Source organism: Thermobia domestica, chromosome 5 (genome assembly GCF_964235325.1).
Source record: "Thermobia domestica chromosome 5, izTheDome1.hap1.1, whole genome shotgun sequence".
Lineage (NCBI taxonomy): Eukaryota > Metazoa > Arthropoda > Insecta > Zygentoma > Lepismatidae > Thermobia > Thermobia domestica.
Window position 1 is genome coordinate 18,776,618 of NC_137458.1, and position 20,935 is coordinate 18,797,552.

General features: G+C 33.3%; 1 protein-coding gene across 5 annotated transcripts in view; it reads right to left on the reverse strand.

Annotated features, from left to right (window-relative positions):
- Positions 1–20,935, reverse strand: part of Vps16B (Vacuolar protein sorting 16B) — a 71,390-nt gene continuing 50,455 nt past the window's right edge. For all 5 annotated transcript variants that reach the window (XM_081758282.1, XM_081758277.1, XM_081758278.1 and 2 more), the window contains exons 12-13: positions 17,854–17,958; positions 1–297 (exon numbers count right to left, since the gene is read on the reverse strand). In XM_081758282.1, the coding sequence (XP_081614408.1) occupies positions 277–297; positions 17,854–17,958 (126 nt within the window). In that variant the 3' untranslated portion in view covers positions 1–276. The remainder of the gene's footprint in view (positions 298–17,853; positions 17,959–20,935) is intronic.

Below are 20,935 nucleotides of genomic sequence, written 5' to 3' on the forward strand. Positions count from 1 at the left end.
TTCTGTTTTCAAAGGTAGTGTTTTATTCTTCAATATATTTATACAAAAATCTAGCTTCTGATAGCGATGCTTAGCATCCACAGCCATAGAAAATAATATACTGTATAACAAAGAAAATGATAGTGATGATGATGATGGCAAATATAATACAAATGATAAATGGATGATCATTAAAGCAGTAACATTTTCCTTAAGAGAGAAGATAAGCCGGAACACGGACGTAAATCGTGTCATTTAGATAAAATGGCACTTTCAATAGGTGATGGACCCATACAATCAGTTTCTCCATTTCACAGTCTGCAAAGAATACAAAGAAAGAAATAATTTAGAAACTTTCTGTATACTACCAAATTTCTAGTACAAAATTAAATTTCAATATTTTTCTTCCCACGAAATCTTAAGCGTAAAAATACTGTGCGTATCTTGTGTGAGGAAATAGTTTCTTCTAGAGTTATAGCCGTGGAGGTTAATAGATATAATTTTCTAGAGTATTTATTTGCAACTAGACAATGCGTGAATCGTTTCAGCGGACGCTTTTTACGCTGGAGGCAACGAAACTAAAGAAACTGCACGCAGAGGAGAGGAACGAAACAAGTGTGTGACTGTGTGAAATTATGATAGACTTCCGAACTACGCTAATTCAATACTGAAACAGAAACAAGTAGATCCGGGTTGGAATAAAGCAATAAAGTCAGTATTGGAACCTTCTCTTAGGACGCTGAACTCATAACAAAAACAGTACCTCGCTATCTTCTACAATTATTCCGAGCTGGATCAAAAGTAATGGCAGCATTCTTATAATTCGTACCTGGCTTTATACACAGAACACTACTTACATTCCTTCAATGTAATCGCCTCCCATCTCTGTAACCTTCTGCCACACGTGTGGAAGGAGTCGTACGCCATCAGCGTGTCGCTTTGTCGATATCCCGCAGGAACCGCCATATGGCACGGATGATGGCTTCGCCCGTGTCGTAGTGCTTCCCGTGAAGTGGTTCCTTTATTTTGGCGAGAAGTCCTTCAAAAACTTTATTGTGCACTGCGCTCACATGCCACTTCAATTTTAACCATGCATAGTACCGTACGTTCCATCCATTCGCGAATAAAAATGAAAATGTCTATGGTTTGCTTCTTTTTCATATCAAAGTGTACTTGGCCATTATAATACATCTTAACCGAGACTTTGCTATAACTGTGGAAATACTTGACTTAACCTTTAGGTTACCAAGTCTATTCTGTAAGGTAAAGCTATTGGTACGAAACCATTTTTTGGGGGGCAAGGGGGGGGATTCACATTTCGAAGTTACTTACAAACGTTCCCAGCTGACGCCAGTGACGTGTAAACCACCGAAGCAAGGGCACTGCTTGACTAAAAGAAATTAAATAATATCGTCTTATAAACATCATTTCTTATTTTAAGCTTGTAAAATTAACGATTATACATCCATGAGTAGTAGAAAATGGATCGATCTGGAACAACCTAGGCCAACCTAGGAAATAAGAGGCCAACTCAGGAGCACCTGGGAAATTGAACACCTTGAACCGTGAGCCCACGGTCTTTTACGACCTCCATTTTAGGGGTGAATTTATTCCCTTTTATGACCACTTTTTAGGGGGTGTATTCGTTCTCTTTTACGACCTCCATTTTAGGGGGTGATCTCGTTCCCTTTTATGAGCATATTTTCCAACCCCTATTCGAACATAGCAGAATATGAACAGATTCGTTCTTTCAGGGGTGAACTCGTTCTCTTTTATGAGCACATTTTAAGGGGTGAACTCGTTCCCTTTTTCAACCCCTATTTTAACATAGCAGAAATTACATAGCACATCTAATAAAAGAACATGGTTTATTTCAGAAATTACACTGAGACTACGTAACACACAACATCCTCCATTTTCTCGTTTTCCAACCCCTATTTGAACATAGCACCAGCCAACAGATAATACGTAAAACTCGTTCCCTTTTATGAGCATATTTTCCAACCCTTATTTTAACATAGCAGAAATTACACTGAGATTATGAACACAGAACAGAGCATGGCTTATTTTCCAACATAGCAGAAATTACACTGAGACTACGTAACACATAACATCCTCCATTTTAGGGGTGTACTCGTTTTCCAACCCCTATTTCAACATAGCGCATCAGACAGAGACTACGAAACATAGCAGGGGTGAACTCGTTTTTACGAACACACAGCAGATACATAAGACTCGTTCCACCCTTCCAACCCATATTTGAACCCATGGTCTTTTAGGGGGTGAACTCGTTTCAACCCCTATTTGAACATAGCAGAGAATAGAAGTGTACTCGTTTCCAACCCTTATTTTAATGTAACATTATTTTCTTTTACGGGGGTAGCAACACCCCCAACCCTCCTCCTTTCTCATCCAGGGCTTGGGACCGGCAATGGCGGAGTTTAAAAAAATAACATCATCATACTCTCATAAATGAATAAAGCATAACATCATTAGCATCAATAGTAGTGAGTGAGAATTTGTTTAAAAAATCCTGCATCGAATACCCAGATGCACGACATGCTAGATATAGGAAACAGTAATGTCCACAAAAATGAGATAAATCACCTTGAATACGTCTATTATTCCATGTATAATACAGACAGTTTCGTTTTAAAAACCTTATATGATGTTGTATATAGGGAGGTATACCATAGCTATCGAAATACTCTCCCACACACATATTAGATATATAAACAGCAACCCAATGTTCACCAGGTTTATCACTAGAATCAGTATTTATAATTATGGCGGCTGGAAATGTATGAATAAACAAAGGTAACTCATCAGCAGCATACACACCAATAAAATGATCTTTAGGCAAATTTTGTTGTAATGCATCATAAAGCTCAATTGTATTTAACATTTTCTTTCTTTAATTAATATATATTTTTCTCTGGAAATCAATTTCTAATTCTGAAGAGAATTCACCATAAATAATTGTTGTTACAGGAGATGGCAGTGCTTCTTTAAAATGAACCTCTAACCGTACACTTCCTTGCCGTTGTGGACTAGTATGAAATGCAGCACTTGCGCTTGAATCAGGAGTTAAATCAAACACCAGTAGAGTATAACCATTAGGATATTCAGCGAGTGAAATATTATTACCTTGATTAGAATAATAAATACCTGAACCTGTAAATAACGTAGAATATGCTTGTACATATAGCTTATTATCAAAATCTGGTTGTAAAGGTTTGAAGGGCATTGGATTTCCAACATACAATGTAAAAAATGACATATTAAAATGTTGAAAATTGAATGGATTTGTTTGATAAGTACCATTGAAAGCAGTATTAGTAACAAAACCAATAATAATACGTTTAGGCACTATGCCTGAAAACAGATCTGGAAGTGTACTATCCATAATTCCTTGTGGCAGAATTTCTGTCTTCACCTGCACTTTTGTTATAGGATATTTTATTCTAAATTTAGGATTTTGTAATACTTTATTTTGTGCTATTTTAACTGCTGGTGATACATCAACCTTTTTCACAAGCAATGTTGCATCTGTAATTACAACTTTTCCATCAGCATCTGCGTCACCCATTAGACAAAATGTAGGTTTAGCTGGAATTAGTTTAATACGCAATTGTACACCATTCAGTAAAAATTTCTCCTGATTGAAAATAGCATGAATATAACCCAATAATTCAAATGACTGACTTAAAGCAGTGAGAAGAAAACGTTGTTTAAATCCTACATTAGCATCGGCCACACTGTCCATATGCCCTGCAGTATCTTTAAACCACATTGATGTTTGAAGATGCGTTGTTTTAGCTTCAGCATTATAGTTTAATAGTTTTTCAATATACGATCGATATGGATATGTATGTGAAGAGTAGGAAATAATTTGATTATTTAAATATAATTGCACTTCACTGAACATTGCATTGAGAAAATCATTTACAGGGCCGATTTTCTTATCGGCAGAAGTTAAATTAGAACCATCTGATTTAGTAATTTTACCTTTAACATATAACATTGTGTGCGGTAAGTCAATATAGTCATCCCCATGACCGGGGACTACAAATTCTATTGGTGCATTATCAGCTATTGAAGCCACAGGCTTATATGGAACTATTTTATTACCTATAATACTGGTTTGAGTGGGTAAACCAGCAAATAAATCTAATTCTGATTTCATACACTCACACTGCATTTTTCTCTTTTCTTACTATTAATATTCACACATGGTAAAATTTACAATACCATATTACGTCTACGAAAATGTAATTTTACACATACACTGCCATATTGGAAAGGAAGTGGATTACCTGTACTATCTCTTAAATCAATAATAATTTGATCAAATTGTTTACGTTGCACAGTGACATAATGAGGATTATCAAAAATATGTACATTATTAATACCATGCTCTGTAATATTTGTATTTATAATGGAGCTACGGTGTCACCCACCATTTGTGGTTCTACAATATCACTGTAAATATACATAAGTGTAGGTAGCGCTTTTTGTAAATCAGGTGGATAACGAGCATGATGAACAACTGCAATATCTTCTTGCTGAATATGATCAAAACCTAGTATTCTGGCTAGTTCAGGAGATAGGCGTACTTGTATATGCTTCTCTTGATCTTTTATTACTCTATTAACCTCAATTCGTTTCACTGATGCTTTGACTTTTAATTGTAAATTTAATATATCACTTTTATGATTAATTTGAGATAGAATATCATCAACATGATAATAGTGGCCTGGTAAGATTTGAGTTATTTTCCAGTTTTTTGTATTCATGAGACGATAATAAATATTATTTGTATATTTGGAAACATTCTGAAATGAACTTGTATAATGCACTTCAACAACAACTGTTTCCCACACTCCCTTCTCCAGTACAATAGGTTGATATAATTTAGTAGTATAACAAGCAAGAGTATTTTGAGGAAAATATTCCATAGAACTATTGCTAGGAAGTGTGAGATCACTTTGCTCCATAATCAATCAAAGATATCTTTGGATCATTTTATCCGTTTCACACCATCACCAGCACCACTAAAATGAACTTTCTTTCTTTTTCTTCTTCCAGATCCTTCCAACACTTGATTTAATTTATTTTGAGCTTTATTTTTTAAATTTGTTTTAGCTTCTTGCCACCGATCATGCAAAGACTCTTCAATAGGTCTATTATTATCTAGTACATCTCCTGCTACATTAATTCCTGTACGTATCAATTCTTTACCAACAGTTTTTGCACCTTGTTTTAATAAAGGAAATACAGTACGAAATAAACCTCCTAGAAAACTACCAATGCCATAACCTTCTTGATATGCTGTACCTCTATACACGTTATAATTACCTCCTGCTTGATATATGTAATAATTAAGGTAGGGCTCATTCATCTATCTTTCTTTCTATATACTTAAAAATATCAATAGATTACAATAGAATATTATTATTATTGCTTATAAGTACACCATTTGCGTCTACGGGGTGGAGGACCATCCTCTTCGTCTTCTGTTAGTTTTCTAATATAATCTATTCGTTGAGGATTACCAATGTACTCTAAGGGTATATTGGCTTTTGCTAATAATGTAGCAAAAGGTTTCCAGCCGGCAACTGAAATATTTTTCTTACGACATCTAACAAAATCGGATATCAAATCCACTATATTTGCACCTGGAATTAATTTATTATTAATATTCACATTTCCATTATCGTCCCATTGAATATTTGGATTTTGTTTCAATTTACGTAATAAAGGTCTTGCTTTACGTTTACAAATTTCAGGGAGAGTAGATATTATTTCATCATCCTCCTCCTCCTCGTCGTCCTCTTGTTCTTCTTCCTCCGTAGTAGTAGTTGCTGTTGTTGTAACTGCTGCCGGTTTTTGAATTATATTTAAATATTTTTGTAAGACTTCTCTATATTTTGTCCATTTTTCTTCTGCATTTAAACTTTTATTATTTAAAATTTCTTTCATTTCATCATCAAGATTAGATATCGTTTGATAATGATGTAATTTTTCTGGTGAGATTAAGTTTTTGTGCGTTTTGCATAATTATTTAATTAAACTAGATAGTATACCTCCAATAATAGGTGCAAGCAAAGCAGTAAGAAAACCACCTTTTTGTATAATTATTCGTTTTTTCTTTTGTTTTAATGACGGACCTTTTTTCACCAAATATCTCAGTTCCTTTTTATATTTTTTAGCTTATTTATCTCTGTTTTATTTAATGGAACATTTCCCTGTAATACGTTATAGGAACATTCACAAATAGAGCGAATTAAATCAGGATCTGCATTTTGTAAAATTGCCTTACGTGCTTTCGGTTTTGACTTTGCTAAAAGTTTTAACAAATGTGCATTTTCCTTACTAATCATTTTTTTACGGCTATTAAAGCACAAATAGTTGTTAGAATATAAACCATATTACAATTATTATTTTTTTACAGGTACATAAACATAATTAAAAGAATCTGTTGGAAAGATATTTGTTCGAACTCGCTGCTCATCAGGAGTATTTTGTTTTAAATCAAAGAGTAAATAACCATGTGCAATTCGAGTTGCATCTTGATATGCTTCTTGAATAAATTTTGTATTACCTGGATACAATTGTCGTGCGAGATAATTAATTTGAGCTTGGTCTCTAGGATTTTTAAAACAAACAATATAATGACAATTTAACGAAATATCCCGCATTCCTTTTTGTTGATGAAAAATATTCTGTGTTATAAATATTACACTTATATTTCTATGATGGCTACCCTTAGTAAAAATATCTACAATCCGATGATCACACTCACGCATTAAATAATCAATAATGACAAGATGTGGACCTTCGTGTGCTTGAAATTCATTATTTTGGGTAAACCTTCTTTAAACGTACAGTTTGAAAGAGTATCATACAACGGTTGCCATTCACCATAACACTATACAATATTTTTAAATAACTTGCTATAATGGTCAAGAAATGTTTTAACAAAATATGATTTTCCACATCCTGTAGGACCTGCTACGATACATGTAAAAGGAATTTCCCATTCCATCTCTATTACAGATATATTGCATTTATTTTAAATAGCGTTTTTAAATATTTTGCTTTCTTTTCTCCTTTACATAAAAAAACAGCGTTTGTGGAAGAACAAATTTGATTTAATATACTTTTTACTTGTGATACTGATAGACCTCGTGATGATGATGATGATGACAATTTAACTAAGCAACGAAAATTTACAGTGTTGCTAGAATTTAAAATACTTGTGACGACATGCTTCACCTATAAATTCTTGACTTCTTTTTTTTACAATATAGTATGTTTTAAATCAATCCAAGAATTTTCACTTTTTGGCAGACCTACCCATTCCACATAGGCCTTATTATTTTTCTTTCGCAAAACTTTTTCAATTAAATATGTTTTTGGAAATTTCGTTAATTGTAATTCGTGTCCGTAAAATCTTCCTTCAATAGGTTTATTATTTGAGTCTACTAAGTGATATGTCGGAGGATTAGTGAAGAAAACTTTAGCAATTCGAAAAATTTCTGTACTCCAATTGCGTGTAAAACCTCTATCAAAACCAGGACGCTTAAGTTTACTAATTCTTACATATTCACCTATCTTAAATTTACTTTTTCTTTTTATCACAGAAAACTTTTTGCAATAGATGTTTGTCAATAGATGTTTTTCATTTTCTTTTTTAATAGCGTCGATAGGTTTCATTTTAATAGTGGAATGAATAGTATTATTATATTTATGTAGTAATTCCGGCAGAATGCCAATCCATTTATAATTTCCCTGCAGTGTAAATTGTCTCCACATTAAATTACGTAATGATCTATTAAATCTTTCAATAATACTTGCTTTCACATCACTGTACGTGGAATAATGTTTAATGTTATTTTGGTTCATTGCCTTCTGAAACTGAATTATAAAATTCTCGACCCCTGTCAGTTTGTAAAAATTTAGGGCTTTTGTTTGCTTTTCTCAGTACTGTTATAAATGCTTGTGTAATTTCTTTCCCAGTTTTATTTTTCACAGGAATAGCCCAAGCATATTTAGAGAATGTATCTATCACAGTTAATAAATATTTGAAATTTCGATTAATTTTTGCTAGACCTTTCAATTTTCCACTATTCATTTCAACTAAATTAGCTTGCCATAAATCATGAATCCCTTTCGTTATAACGGGTATTCGAGGATAGTTTCGTCTTGCACTTTTATGTAATTCTGCAACTATTTTTTCTCGAACTGATTGTGACATTTTTTAATACTAATATATCCAAAAAAAATTATATCGTATTTACAATATACAATTCGTACATTTTAAATCTTTATTATAATACCCCCAAGGAACAGTGTGTATATTACAATTTAAAATTTTTCTTTTGTCATCATACGGATCTAACGCTAATTTTGTTACCTGATTTGTTAAATTATGGTATTTACTTTTAATTTCAAATTGTGTTTTATGAATCGTTTCGTTTTTAAATATACATGATTTATAATCGTCAAACGTAATTTGTTCTTTAACTATATTTTTCTTAATCCCTTTACATTTTTTTAATTCTTTATTTTCACCAGTTTTTATTGCATAATTTTTTGCTCGTAAGCCAACATACTCAATAATGGGAACTCCACCTAATTCGTCTTTCATTTTACCTAAAACGTGTTTATTTTTTGTGCTATATAAGGAATTATTTTCAGGATAATTTGAGGTATCAAAATAGTCATTCATATTTTTTATATCGTTATAAATATTGTTAGTTTTAATATAGTAAATGAAAGAGTCAGTATCCATATACGCAATTCTAATATTATCTCCATATCGCGGTTTCATTATATTATAATGAAAGTTATATATAGCTAATTTTGATAATTCTAAAACTGTCGCTCCTACGTAAATTGGTTTATTAAGGGTTACAGATTTTTTTACCATATGAAATAATGCCAAATTATCAGCCAATTTTACCCAATTTTGAAACTGATTTTGCGCTACTAATTTTTTACACTTTTTCACTGTTAATTAATTTTATATCAATTCGTTTTCGTACATTCTCCATTGTCTTTCCGTATACAGAATTATTTAATAACTTATAGAAATCTTTTTCAAATTCAATTGTAGCATTTGCACGGCGTTGAGTATTTTCTTGAATATAAGATGCAAGCCATTTAGATTGACGAAACCATAATATTTTATGTACTTTTACCAATATTAAACCTTGTTTTAGATAAAATTGTAATACTCTATAATGCAAGATATAATTCGATTTCGATTTAAGTGTCAATAGTAATTTTGAGTATTTACCATTCGGTGCAACTTCATTAGTGGGTGCACACGGAAAATCAGAATGGTATTCGTGGAAATAATTTGGATACTCCAAGTCCACTTCTAGAAAAAAAACCCATTCACTATCCGTGGGCCAATTGATAATTTTATGTTTGTCTTGCCAATTGTCAATTTTATCCTCCCACCGAAAACCACCATATGGTAAATAGTCAATCATTGATAGTCCGTACAGATTGTTCATGTCAATATAGAGTAAATAAGATTTTTCTTTTTCCGCATCAAAATCATGTACGTAAGGATTATTAGCTTTGGCATACCTTAACACAGCTTGAGTAATACCTCCGCGAATCGATTTTTCTACAAACATATACATATTGATATCTGATAAAAGTTCAAGTTCAATTTTTGTTCTATATAACATGGCTTGCCATGCCAACCCAGGTGCAGCAAAACAATTAATCGGATCAATACAAAAAGCATTTAAACATGTCTTTCTAAAATTCTCCAACACATCTGCTGTGAGAAGTACATCACATTTTAAATATAGATCGTGGTAGTCCCCTAAATTTTCACATTTAAACACACGCCAAATCAGTTTTGCATATTGATAATCAGTCTCGGAAATTTGTGTTCCATTCAATTTGCTACTAAACGCCTCTCTTCCAGGAAATTCAGTTTCTTTAAATGTATCTAAATTTGTTATGTATTCATAAAAATAAATTCCCTTACGGAGAATTAAAGGAAACTTTTCATCAGAAAAATATTGCTTTGTATAGACAAATTGCTCAGGTTTTAATTTTGACACCAAATTTTCGAGACTATACGGCAGGAATTTAAATAAGTCTACAAAACGTAACTCGATAGGTCTACCATTAAAATTAAAGTGTTTAGAGAATGTTATGTATTTCTCAGTGCTTTCAGCAATTACAGAAATATTTCCAGGGGTGCAACCTAATTCTTTCACAAATAAATGTGCATCATACCCAGACAAATTATGGAAGAAGACAGGGATAAAATTACTTTGACGTTTAATTTGTAAATTACAATTGTTGCACACCGTGGCAATAAATTGACCAGTTAAATGGTTATGATGTTTAACTTTTCTATTGTTACTCGTATATTTACTGTCGCAAACCGAGCATTCAGTGGATAGGTTAAACTCCTGTAACTGAGAACTATTTAATGGTATTAATGGTTTTTGTTGATCTAATATGTTTATGATTTTTCTTAATTCATTCTCCATAGCAGACATAAACTTCATCGATACATTTTCTCCCCGATAAATAACTAAATCTGATTTCATATAGTTGTTACTCCAACATACAATATAACCAAAACTGCATGGTATATGTTGCTGAATTTGTATTGTATGAGATCCACTTTGTTCATTTATAGGTTTTAATAAACTTTCCATATCTGCAATTATTATCACATCATTCTGTAATAACAATTTCAAATTTCGAAATTTTAAAACTTCTCCTTGTTTCGGCATGTTAATTTTGGTTGGAGTGTGTTCTTTACATAGTTTGTCATGTTCATCTAATTTTGATTTGTTATAAAAAGATACTAAACATCGTCTACAAATAAATGTTTGATGAGTACCTAACTGATGTATGACTAAACCATTTAAATTTGTAATTAAACAATAATGAGAGTTTAAATATAATAAATCTATATGTTTAAATACACTTGTATTTTCGCTTATACGTAACGGAAAAATTGTTTTATTATCATAATTAATGCCATATATATTAATGGAAATTTGTTCCTTAGGAAATACAGAATTATACATATGTTCAAATTTGCTTATGTGTTCTATTTCGACTGGAAATTTTTCAAATAATGGTAATAAAGTATTAATATATTGTATGTAATTATTCACACGATGTGGATTATCTTTTGTGGGATGCAACGCAGCTAGAATACTATACATAAAACATCTATTATCGTTATTTTCAATATTTAAAACACATTTTGTGGATAAAATCCATTGAGACAATTTTACATAAGTTTTCTCTTTATGACTCTTCAATAACGCATTGAGATTTTTTATTAAACAATAATGAGTGTTGCAATTTTCTTCACAATACAGTAAATCTATACGTTTATCTACACATGTGTTTTCGCTTATACGTAACGGGAAAATAGTTTCATGATCATAATCAATGCCATATATATTAACGGAAATTTGTTCCTTAGGAAATACACAATTATACATATGTTCAAATTTGCTTATGTGTTCTATTTCGACTGGAAATTTTATATTGGTTTTTTCAAATAATGGTAATAAAGTATTAATATATTGTATGTAATTATTCACACGATGTGGATGTTCTTTTGCGGGATGCAACGCAGCTAGAATACTATACATAAAACATCTATTATCGTTATTTTCAATATTTAAAACACGTTTTGTGGATAAAATCCATTGAGGCAATTTTACATAAGTTTTCTCTTTATGACTCTTCAATAACGCATTGAGATTTTTTATTAAACAATAATGAGTGTTGCAATTTTCTTCACAATACAGTAAATCTATACGTTTATCTACACATGTGTTTTCGCTTATACGTAACGGGAAAATAGTTTCATGATCATAATCAATGCCATATATATTAACGGAAATTTGTTCCTTAGGAAATACACAATTATACATATGTTCAAATTTGCTTATGTGTTCTATTTCGACTGGAAATTTTATATTGGTTTTTTCAAATAATGGTAATAAAGTATTAATATATTGTATGTAATTATTCACACGATATGGATGTTCTTTTGCGGGATGCAACGCAGCTAGAATACTATACATAAAACATCTATTATCGTTATTTTCAATATTTAAAACACATTTTGTGGATAAAATCCATTGAGGCAATTTTACATAAGTTTTCTCTTTATGACTCTTCAATAACGCATTGAGATTTTTTATTAAACAATAATGAGTGTTGCAATTTTCTTCACAATACAGTAAATCTATACGTTTATCTACACATGTGTTTTCGCTTATACGTAACGGGAAAATAGTTTCATGATCATAATCAATGCCATATATATTAACGGAAATTTGTTCCTTAGGAAATACACAATTATACATATGTTCAAATTTGCTTATGTGTTCTATTTCGACGGGAAATTTTATATTGGTTTTTTTCAAATAATGGTAATAAAGTATTAATATATTGTATGCAATTATTTACACGATGTGGATGTTCTTTTGCGGGATGCAACGCAGCTAGAATGCAGTACATAAAACATCTATTATCATTATTTTGAATATTTATAACATTTCTTTTTGGATAAAATCCATTGAGGTAATTTTATAAAAGAAGAAGCGGAAAGAGGATCATATTTACTGATTTTAATTTCTAAGTGATGGTTTGGTTCAGAACATAAAGACCACCCTGATTTCTTAATTGCTCTATTTTCTTGTTCAACTAAAATTTTATTAAATAGTTTTTCTATTATAGAATTCACATCTGTACTCGGCAAAATAATCTCGTTACCACTATTTACAAAGAATCGACATGTTTCTAAATCTACTGGTTTTACAAAAGTTGTAGCCAAAGAAAAATTAACTTTAAAAGCTGAATTATCTTGTTCCTGTTTCAATATATCTAAAGTCTTTTCTTTTATTCTTTAAAAAACATCCACTATCCTCATTTAAATCAGTATCACATTTTAAAATAATTTTTTTTAAATTATTATTAAATAGAGTATCAGAATTGATAGTATTTGATTTAACCTTTTTTGTTGCCATTTTTTTTAAACTAACTCCTCAAAGTTACTATAATAATTTTGAACTGAGTTTATATAATAATATTATTATTATTATATAATGTCTTACTTACAAAAGAAAACAAAACCACACTATTAATAAACCACACACACACAAAAAATATCTGAACTTTACGCTTCAGACGGCAAACAGGAAGTGATTACAAAAAACATGTCGGTCAGTCTTTTATACCTGTCTGACCGCATTGCGTAATATTGCGCAATAGGTATGAGTCATCCTCGGGGATTCCCCTCTTTTTTTTATACCTTTGTAATTGATTACATTACGTTCAGAGATTCCTATCGTTGAATGACAAGTTATTGTCTGTTAAACAGAAAACTAGCTCAATGTTTTTTAAAATCCGGATGACTGACGTAATGAGAATTATCTACATATGACGGAAGTTATTATGTAACTGATAACAAAACACGGAAGTTTCGCATTCCTCTACAATCTTTAAAATAATCTTTGCTATGTTCAAATATAGGTTAGAACAAGTTCACTCCTTAAAAGAATCTTTGCTATAGGGTTCGAATGTATTATCTGTTATGTTCAAATAAGGGTTGAAAAATGAGAACGAGTACACCCCCCGTAATCTTATGTCTGCTATGTGTTGTTGGAAAATAAGCCATGTTCTTTTATTAGCTGTGCTATGTATTATCTGTTCTGCTGTATGTTCATAGTCTCGGTGTATTCTATGCTATGTTAAAATAGGGGTTGGAGAACGAGATCACCCTTTAAAATGGACTATGTTTAATCTTCGGTGGAACGAATACACCCTCATTATTGTCTTAGTTTTATGTAATTTCTACTATGTTCAAATAGGGGTTGGAAAAGGGAACGAGTTCACCCCTAAAAATGTGCTCATAAAAGAGAACGAGTACACCCCTAAAATGGACGATGTTGTGTTTATTATCTGCTCTATGTAATTTCTGCTATGTTAAAATAAGGATTCGAAAAGGGAACGAATTCACCCCTTAAAAAGTGGTCATAAAAGGGATTGAATACACCCTTGTGTGTTACGTATTCTTATGTATTATCTGTTCTGCTGTATGTTCATAGTCTCAGTGTAATTTCTGCTATGTTAAAATAAGGGTTGGAAAACGAGTACACCCCTTAAAATGGAGGATGTTGTGTTTATTATCTGCTCTGCTATGTGTTCGTTCTTATACTAAGGGGTTGAAAACGAATACATCTCTGCTATGTGTTCGTAGGGGTTGAAAAATGTACTCATAAATGGGAATGAATCTTACGTATTCTCTGTTCTGCTGTATGTTCATAATTTCTGCTATGTTAAAATAAGGGTTGGAAAATATGCTCATAAAAGGGAACGAGTTTTACGTATTATCTGTTGGCTGGTGCTATGTTCAAATAGGGGTTGGAAAACGAGAAAATGGAGGATGTTGTGTGTTACGTAGTCTCAGTGTAATTTCTGAAATAAACCATGTTCTTTTATTAGATGTGCTATGTAATTTCTGCTATGTTAAAATAGGGGTTGAAAAAGGGAACGAGTTCACCCCTTAAAATGTGCTCATAAAAGAGAACGAGTTCACCCCTGAAAGAACGAATCTGTTCATATTCTGCTATGTTCGAATAGGGGTTGGAAAATATGCTCATAAAAGGGAACGAGATCACCCCCTAAAATGGAGGTCGTAAAAGAGAACGAATACACCCCCTAAAAAGTGGTCATAAAAGGGAATAAATTCACCCCTAAAATGGAGGTCGTAAAAGACCGTGGGCTCACAGTTCGTGTGCAATTTCCCAGGGGCTCCTGAGTTGGCCTCTTATGGCCTAGGTTGTTCCAGATCGATCCATTTTCTACTACTTCCATGTTTAAACTTTTTGTTTATTTAATACTGAAATTGTGAAGTAACCTGCTTTGTACCTCACGATCGGCTCGAATGAACATCTCTCAGCGGGAACAAGCCATAGCTACTGATGCAAGCCATAAATTACTTACGCGGATACCGATATACACGCAAGCAACAAGCTGCGCTTCTCTCTATCAAGGCAGAATTTAGTGTTGCCATGACAACCCACTTCAACATAACTTTTAACTAGGATTGCCAATTTAGCCACTTTGTGACTAGATCTGGCCATTTTAAGAACCTAGCTAGCTATACATTTTTGAATAAGCCACTAGTGGCTTTTTGAGTCATATTTTCTTTATGTTTTTAGCCATTTTTTTGAGTTTAGCCACTTTTTGCTAGATTCTGTGCATCAATTTGATAGATGATGCAAAAGTTTTGCTAAATTAAAATTAATTCGGTTAGATTCAAGTGTTAGTGCGCAGAAACTGTGAAGTAGAGCAGATTGGAAAAGTGACGAAGTAATTGTTGGAGTTGTTTATACAGGATGTTTCAAAACAACACCGACAACGTTTCAGAGGTGGTTCCTGAAACCAAGATATGACAAAAAGTATAGACCAACCTGGGTGCAGAAATGTTTCCTTTTGGAGTTATAGGCTGCCGAAAACATGAAAAAACGAACTTCAAAGTTTCATAGCTCCAAAACTATGGGACCTATCTTAGTTGGGTCAAGACTTAACTTAGGAACTAATACGTATGCTATCGGAAAATACATGTTTCAGAATCCTAAGGTATTCAAGCAACAATGTTTATAGAGGGAGACTGGCTACGGTAAGTAACTTGAAGTACTCACCAAACTACCTCTACGTATAAAAATTGTTGCGGAAGTACTGCAGGATTGTGAAACTTGGATATTTGAATAGGGCACATATTAGTTCCTAAGTGAAGTCTTGACCCGACTATGGTAGGTCTCACTGTTCTGGAGCTCTGAACCTTTAAAGTTCGTTATGGACATAGCTATGGACCGTAAAAGTTCATTATTTCATGTTTTCGGCAGCCCCTAATTCCGAAAGGAAGCATTTGTGTACGCAGGTTGATCTATACTTTTTGTCTGTCTTGGTGTCAGGAACAACCTCCAAAACGTTGTCGGTGTTGTTTTGAAAAACCATATATCTATATAGATGTGTGTGTGTGTGTGCGCGCGCGAGAGAGAGAGAGGCACAGAATTAAGGAAAATATAAGAAAATATAACAACCAAATTTTGAAAAAATATAAAATTACGTTACATTTAAGTGACATATTTATTATACTGTTTAAAAAGAACATATCATTCATAGATTAACACCATTATTTTAATAATAAAAGCTTACGATTAGCAATTGGTGTTGCTAATATATACTATACCTCAGGGGCGCACTCACACGAAAAGTCCATCCCTTCACTTCTTTAAAAAAAGCTTCTTAACTCGGCATACATTTGTACACTTTCTTAATAAAACTATACTTGTTAGGCAGAAAAACGATTGATGCAAAACTGAAAATTTGATCTTACGCTTTTTCTTAAACAGATAACAGCACTTAACAATTACTTATGGTCTTTTCGAGTGCAGAATAATACAAGTCCACTACTACTTAGGCTTAGGGTCTTGTAGTATTAGAGCGCCCCATAATTAGAAACCATCGCAAGAAAGAAAAAAAATGTGGCCCCGCGTAGTGTAGTCGCTAACGCTCTCGTCTTTGGTGCGAGCGGTCCCGGGTTCGATTCCCTGTGGAGACACTCGGTCTAAAAAGTGTAAAAGCTTCTTCAGGCCAGCCATCCAGAGTGGGATTTTCCTTCTTCACACCAGGCAAATGCCGGAATGGTACCTAATACACAGGTCCCAGGCAGTTTCCTTTCTTCTCTTTCCTCGGACAATGTAATCGCCAAGGGACGTCATCTCTTATTATGTGACGGGCTAACTTGGCCATAGATGCCGAAAGCCCAGAAATATAATTTCTAATCCTAATCCTAGTGACGGTTTAACATCACCAAAGATGCCGAAAGCATAGGAATCTAATTCCTAATCCTAATTCTAGTGACGGCCTAACATGGCCATAGATGCCGAAAGCATAGGAATCTAATTCCTAATCCTAATCCTAGTAACGGGATAACATGGCCATAGATGCCGAAAGCCCAGAAATATAATTTCTAATCCTAATCCTAGTGACGGGCTAACATGGTCATAGGTGCCGAAAGCCCAGAAATATAATTCCTAATCCTAGTGAGGGGCTAACATGGCCATAGATGCCGAAAGCCCAGAAATCTAATTCCTAACTCCCCGAAAAAAGAAAAAAAAAATAGGTGTGTACTGCTCTACCTTAAAGAATACGATAACACCCAAAAGGGCACGGTGGATTAGTAGCACCAGTGTGGTGTTGTCGATCATTCTGAGTCAAGCACTATCCCACAGTACTTCAACTATTCCTGAAGTGCTTTGTTTTTCTTTGCTATTCGTAGTGGGTTTTCAGCATTTTTCTTCAAATTAGCAAAGTCCGCAAAATTTCTTGGTGAATTTCTAGGTCGGCGATTACTACATGTTTGCCCAACAAGATGAAATTTCTCGCAAAGTAGAAGGAAGCCCAGATTTGCAGATAAGTACAGTCACGGACAGAGTCGCACTTACAGGTGACATTTCTGGCATCAATCATACACGCTACGTTCTGAGAATTTAAATAGTGTACAACAACGGTAACTTCCAAAGTATAGGAATCACATAGAAAAATTGAAAGTACGTATTCAGTTACCATTTCCAGTTACAACCAAGAGATAACGACAGAGATAAAACCTATTCTTGAGACGCTGAAACCATATACATAAAACAATACCGCTCTCTAATCCTTTTGTTTACCGGCCAACAGATGAAGATCGGACTAAACCGTTCTTACGGCTTCCCATGTCTATGCGTCGCATACTTTGGAAGCATGAAAAACGAAAGGAAATTAGTATAGAGAACACTTGATACTTACAGAGGCTCTGAGAGCGTTCTCTGCATAGAAAAACTCTTCGGTCTGTGGCTGAAGATTCGCTTTGTACTTGATCAGAGATTGCCTGTCACGCAACGCTGTATAACACTGAAATAAATAAATAAATAAATAAATAAATTATTATTATTATTATTATTATTATTATTATTATTATTATTATTATTACTGATTACCCTAACAGACGCAGTCGAATAGATTGTAAATGTTTTAGCCTCGTAATCGCAATATTCTGGGTTCAAATTAGGCATCCAGGTTGAGAATTTATCTTACGAGGAAGGTCCATAAACAGTGAGAGTTGAATTTTGATGAAAATTTGTGACAAGATTCAGTTCGAGTTGCTAAGTAACGTAGTAATAGTCACTCGTTGCGCAAATGCATCGTTGAGTTGCTACACCGACGCCATCTTGAAATCCTGTAGGCAATGTCCAACAATACCCTTTTAGCACAAAAATGAAAAAAGCTTTTGATATATCTGACTTCAGTATTGTAAACCAAGGTAAATCATCTATATGTGAGAGTACTTCCAGTGCATGACCACCATCTTGAAAGGCGCCATATTGAATCGTCGTCAAATATGATGAACGGCAAGGGGGTCATGTGGGGTATCAAATAGCACTGGAATTTACTCCTGAATTCATTTCCGTAATCAAAGTTCAGATATCTGTTTTCACTTCAGAGTTAAGAGCTCTCTCGCTCACAGGAACATACAAAAACTGAGCAAGTAAAATTTGTGATATGAAATGCGGCCGTGCAAACACTTGCATGATTTTAACTAATGCAATAGTAGTTATTTGATCTACAATAGCCACTATACCAATCAGATCTTGAGACTAGTGAGAGATATCGTTAATTAAATTGAAATGCCTGTAGTGAAAAATGGAATAGCAGCACTGTAACAAGTTATACCTATTTCAAAATCGCTATATATATGAGTCTGTGTGTGTGTGTTGCGATTATGCATAGCATTTAAATGCTATAATATAAGTTAGGTGTAACGGAACATATGGTTTTAAAGAATCTGTCTTGAAGTTATTAGAAAATTAATACAAAAAATATTAGAAAAATAATATAAACTATTGCACATAAGCAAATATTAACCTACTAACCTTTTGCTCTTCAATTGTGATGATGGAGATCCAAAACGTAGTGCAAACACTTAACAAATGCACTTTCGGCACAATCTTCATGACCACAGACACTATTTTCTACTAGTCTTCAGAACATTTGTAAATGAACCAACTATTGCTCCTGTTACGTACTCACATTTCTGCCATGCATAAGCAAGCATGTCCTTTAGGACTGGCGCACAAAATTGATGATACACAACAGAATGCATTTTCTTTATGAAAATTCTGCCATATAACTTGTACACCGAACAAGTGAACACCTGCTACAATCAGTTATTTATCACAGTTTTGATATGAAAACTAGTCTTGCCCTTATTATAAGCAAGTGTTTTATCGTTAAAGGTGGAAAGATGCAGATATTTAATTATTTTTATTGAAGGGAAAAGGAAGAAACAGGCTTGTTTTATGGATTGCAACTTGGAATTGAATCTTGTAATAATCTTTACTGCCACATATTCTTAGCAATTGTGCATGCATTCTCTTATCACTAATAGCAGAACAGACAGAAGAAAAGTGAATTCTAAGTTTCCAGGTGTATCTTCTAGGAATTGGCTGTGAACTGATAATTTAAATCTCCTTCATTGTTCAATGTGGCAGCAATAAATCGATTGTATTTAAAGAAACTGTTAATAAATACATTAAAGTATTTTAACTTCGTAATATACACGGTAAATTATATGTTGTCAAGTATGAGTATTGGAAAAGAATGCAATATTCTTCAACAATGGTGTCTTTGGATAAGCTTTCAAGATTGGAGAAGAAAACTTAACACACTATAATGGACCATGTAAAATTGCCTAAAATAGATTTTTGGTTTGATACAGTTCAACGCCCCACACTTATGCCTGCTACGCTAAAGGAGACGTTGACCTATTGATTATAGTGGAATCCGAACCATTTTGGTCGTTCAACTAATATGCACCAGTTTATATAATTTTTCTAATATATATGCGAACAATCCCTTTGATATTCTCTGCTCGTCAGCACTATTAGGCATGTGTTTCATCGACCAGCAGTCTATTACATCGCACTTTGAAATAGATATAACTTGTAGCATGTTGCTGTTCCATTTTTCACTACAGGCATTTCAATTTAATTAACGATTTCTCTTACTAGTCTCAAGATCTGATTGGTATAGTGGCTATTGTACTGCATTAACCACTCCATTAGTTAAAATCCTGCAAATGCTCGCACGACCGTGTTTCATAACACAATTCTAACTCGCAGTTTTTTTTTTATATATATATTCCTGTGGGTAAGAGGACTCTTAACTCTGAAGTGCAAACAGATATGTAAACTTTGGTTGCGAAAATGGATTCAGGAGAAAATTTCAGTGCTATTTGGTACCCCACATGACCCCTTTGCCATTTATCATATTTGACGGCGATTCAATATGGCGCCTTTCAAAATGGCGATCATGCACTGGAAGCACTCCCACATATAGATGGTCTACCTTGGTTTACAATACTGAAGTCAGATCTATTAAAAGCTTTTTCATTTTTGTGCCAAAAGGGTATTCTTGGACATTGCCTACTGGATTTCAAGATGGCGTCGGTGTAGCAGCTCAACGAAGCGTTTGCGCATCGAGTGACTATTACTACGTTACTTATCAACTTGAACTGAATCTTGTCACAAATTTTCATCAAAATTCAACTCTCACGGTTTATGGACCTTCCTCGTTAGTTCTACCATGCAAACACCGGAATGGTACATGTACTATAATATTATATCAGCTATATCATTGTCTCAACTGATCTATCACTAGTAATGGTTCTTGTGTATAATCGCCTTCCTACTTTATCTAGCGCATTGTTAGTAAACCATTTCTATCGTCACTTTTTTTTTTTTTTTTTTTAACAATTTACAAAACTTTACTGTAAATAAAGCCCAAAATTTATGGTAAACTTTCCTAACTATGTTTTGCCTATTTCAGATTC